Source organism: Plasmopara halstedii, assembly GCF_900000015.1.
Source record: "Plasmopara halstedii genome assembly, contig: Scaffold_614, whole genome shotgun sequence".
NCBI lineage: Eukaryota > Oomycota > Peronosporomycetes > Peronosporales > Peronosporaceae > Plasmopara > Plasmopara halstedii.
In genome coordinates this window covers 1,492,699-1,495,720 of record NW_020187532.1, presented here as the reverse complement: position 1 = coordinate 1,495,720, position 3,022 = coordinate 1,492,699, and the positions used below count along the sequence as shown (strand labels likewise).

The 3,022-nt window shown below is 41.7% G+C and overlaps 1 protein-coding gene across 1 annotated transcript; it reads right to left on the bottom strand.

The window, feature by feature from the left end:
- Positions 1-1,711: 1,711 nt before the first annotated feature.
- PHALS_12314 (uncharacterized protein) lies at positions 1,712-2,007 on the bottom strand (the record flags this gene model as incomplete). Its single annotated transcript, XM_024727840.1, has 2 exons — positions 1,712-1,811; positions 1,868-2,007. The coding sequence occupies 2 exons, from the start codon at positions 2,005-2,007 to the stop codon at positions 1,712-1,714; spliced, it is 240 nt and encodes a 79-aa protein (XP_024578376.1).
- Between the last annotated feature and the right edge of the window lie 1,015 nt (positions 2,008-3,022).

Sequence of the window (3,022 nt, the reverse complement as noted above, 5' to 3'; positions counted from 1 at the left end):
GATTACACCGCTGAATGCATGTTGAACAGGCAGATGACGTCACCATATTTACGAGCACATCACAGTTAGTAATTACATAATGGCTGGCGTTCAATGGTCTAGATAACTCAGGATGCTTATAGAAGCTCCCAGAAGGATCTAGAAAGGCAGGCTTAGAGGTAGCGCAGAGTAGCGAGCTAAAGAGCTTAATTTATTCACTTCGGTTCCTCTACTCAACACCTTACCGCAATGTAAACTCGTAAGACTTTGATGTATCAGGTCATGGCGCTTCTTGAAAGGGCATCCCAATCCCCTTCTTCCTGTTGTCCAACGCACCTATCGCGCTATTCAGTGACTGAATACAACAGATGTCTGCCGCCACAATAGTTAATGCTGTTACGCTTGGTCACTTTAAAGTAACCTCTTAGTCATCGAATGACTGCAGCTTGGAACTACTTGATAGGGGTATACAATGCTTTCCCTCGCTCAGATAGCTATCTTGTTGATGACTATACTTCACTTGCATTGCAATCTGAATTGCTGAGTCATATTTCTGGTCTCAGGTTTCTTACCGACACCAACACCATGATTTGTTTTGCACTTACGTTGGAAAGAAGGCTATTGTGGCGCTTCGCACAAAGAAATAAGATTCTGACTCGTGGGTTTTTCGATCGATAACAACCGTCTAGAGAAGGCCACTCCTAGGACGCAACATCTTGATCCTGTCAAGTCCTTATCACTTGATACTACTTGATAAGTGCGTGATATAATTAAATGAATTGCATTTAGCTATAACTGATATTTTCGTTTATCATCTATGATACAAACGTGCTAGTTCATTGCGACAAGCTTCCTTGAGACTTCTTTTTGGAGTACGATCATTCTATTTTTGTGCTTAGTACTTTACACTTTATCACGGTACCAGCCTCAGTGGTGCATAAGTGCGAAGTAAAATAGTGTTCAGCCTGTACTTATTCCACGACAGAGTAAATTCCACGTTAGGTCCCCACCAGACGTGAATCTTGTCAGGGATACATACCGTTAGTCTTGTCCCAAGAGCCTCACTTCCAGCAAGCGAATTTCAGTGCGGACTTTGAAGCACGCATGACTTTCTTTCCAGGCTGCTTACTTGCAACGCATAATTCGAACATTTGCCTAGAAGAAAGCGATTTTAAAAGCGACGCCGAGGTGACATTTTTCGGTGAAATGGTTAGGTATAGATAGATGAAAGTAGTCAGAGTGACTCCCTGGTTTCTGGTGTGCTGCCATTCACTTCCCCGACCGCTAGACGGCTTTGTGACTTTACATCAAACACGCAAACGCAAAGTGATAAAACGTCTTAGTACGGGTTTGAGGCGATATCATTATAAATGATTTAAATCAGACAAGAAATGTCCCTAGCTCGCTTGTTGACAAGCGCATAAGACACAGCAATTTTCATAAAGATCGTTAGCGGCGTTTTTATGGTTTTGATCGATTCATCCGACAAATAACGCTCGACGCTCGACGCCCTGTGACTCGACATTCGACAATCATATAAGAACAAAGGTACGCGCAATCAAATCATGACCTTTCTTTGTCTCCAAAAATGCGATCCGTTCCTAGGTTACTTATGAATGCGAAATTGCAGTCTGGCTTTAGTAAGATCGCAAGGAATGCGAGATGTGCGGCGGGGGGCAAGAGTTGAACTCATAGTCTTCATTTTAACAACCGCTAGTTAGGGCAAATTCTTTTATGGATTACAGTAGACACAGCAAGTGTATGTATAATTCATTTGAAATTGCTGTATCATTTCCATTAATTCTGTAACGCCGCGCTTTCGGTGAATTACGCTGAATTTATTCAGCATTATATTTCGAATTGCTAAGAGCGTAACCCGACCAATAACATAGGTCGATGAGTATCAACAATTCCTCCACAAAAACCATAATCGTTTATTGGGATGTTCATAGGATGCGGGAGTCCGCCAAACTGCTCGCTTTCCTCGCGAAAATAGAAGTGACGAAGCGATGATTTGCCTTTGGCCATCGTCTCGGATCACGATCGCGCTTTGCAACAAGTTGAATTCATAAGGTTTGACACCAGATTAGTTTTATCTGCAATGAACCAGGTAATGTAAGTGAAACAGCACCAGTTGAGACGTGTATTGCGTGTTCAGCAAATATTTTTATGTGTGAAAGCAAACCGCAGTCGTTCTGCACGTGCGCATTAAAAGATATCATATACCGCTTTATTTACGGACTCAATTTGTTCATTTGTTTACGTCGACTTGAATTTCTCAAACAGCAAGCCGACCTAACTGATCAATTACATCGACAGCTTGCGTCTCTAGTAAGACCGCAAGCATGATTCACTGTGACCTATTGAATACGTTTTATAACGTGTTGTACTTACTGGTACGGATGAGGCAAATGAATAGAATTTTCGTGTTAGGTAACGTGACCATTAAATTCAGGACTTTTTTGTATAAGATGCCTCGCAACTTCGTTGCACTTGTTATCACTTGTCGTCGATATAGTGACCAAGTCAACACTCCTAGAATTAAGCCTGGAGCGCAAGATTGCTATATAATATTACCCCCTGAGACATTTAACATGTGCGCACATAAGTGCCTTTTTATTTGTACGTGTCTTACCGCAAGTATTAGTTGTGTCTGACTCGTATTTTGTACGTATAGTATCGTCGATTCGTGATGCCACTATTTCGATACGACTCAATATATCATATTGGAGACGCGAAATCACGACTTTTATCACATCAAGTCGACCTCGCATATATTTTAGCGCAAACCCTATCCATTTCATTATTTAATAGAGATGTGGTGACGATGTTTCTGTGCATAATGATGCATAATTCGTATAGACATAGATGTAACCTGCATTTGACAATAACATACTCCAAGGCAGTATGGCTCAGTAGTGAAGGTGATAGTTTTTGTCTGTAGCTTTAAGCTAACGAGATCGAGGTACGATAACGCGTTCATACCCACTGGTCTCTGCTTGAAGCAAAGCGTAGCGAATGGCAAAAGCCGAATCGTCACAGA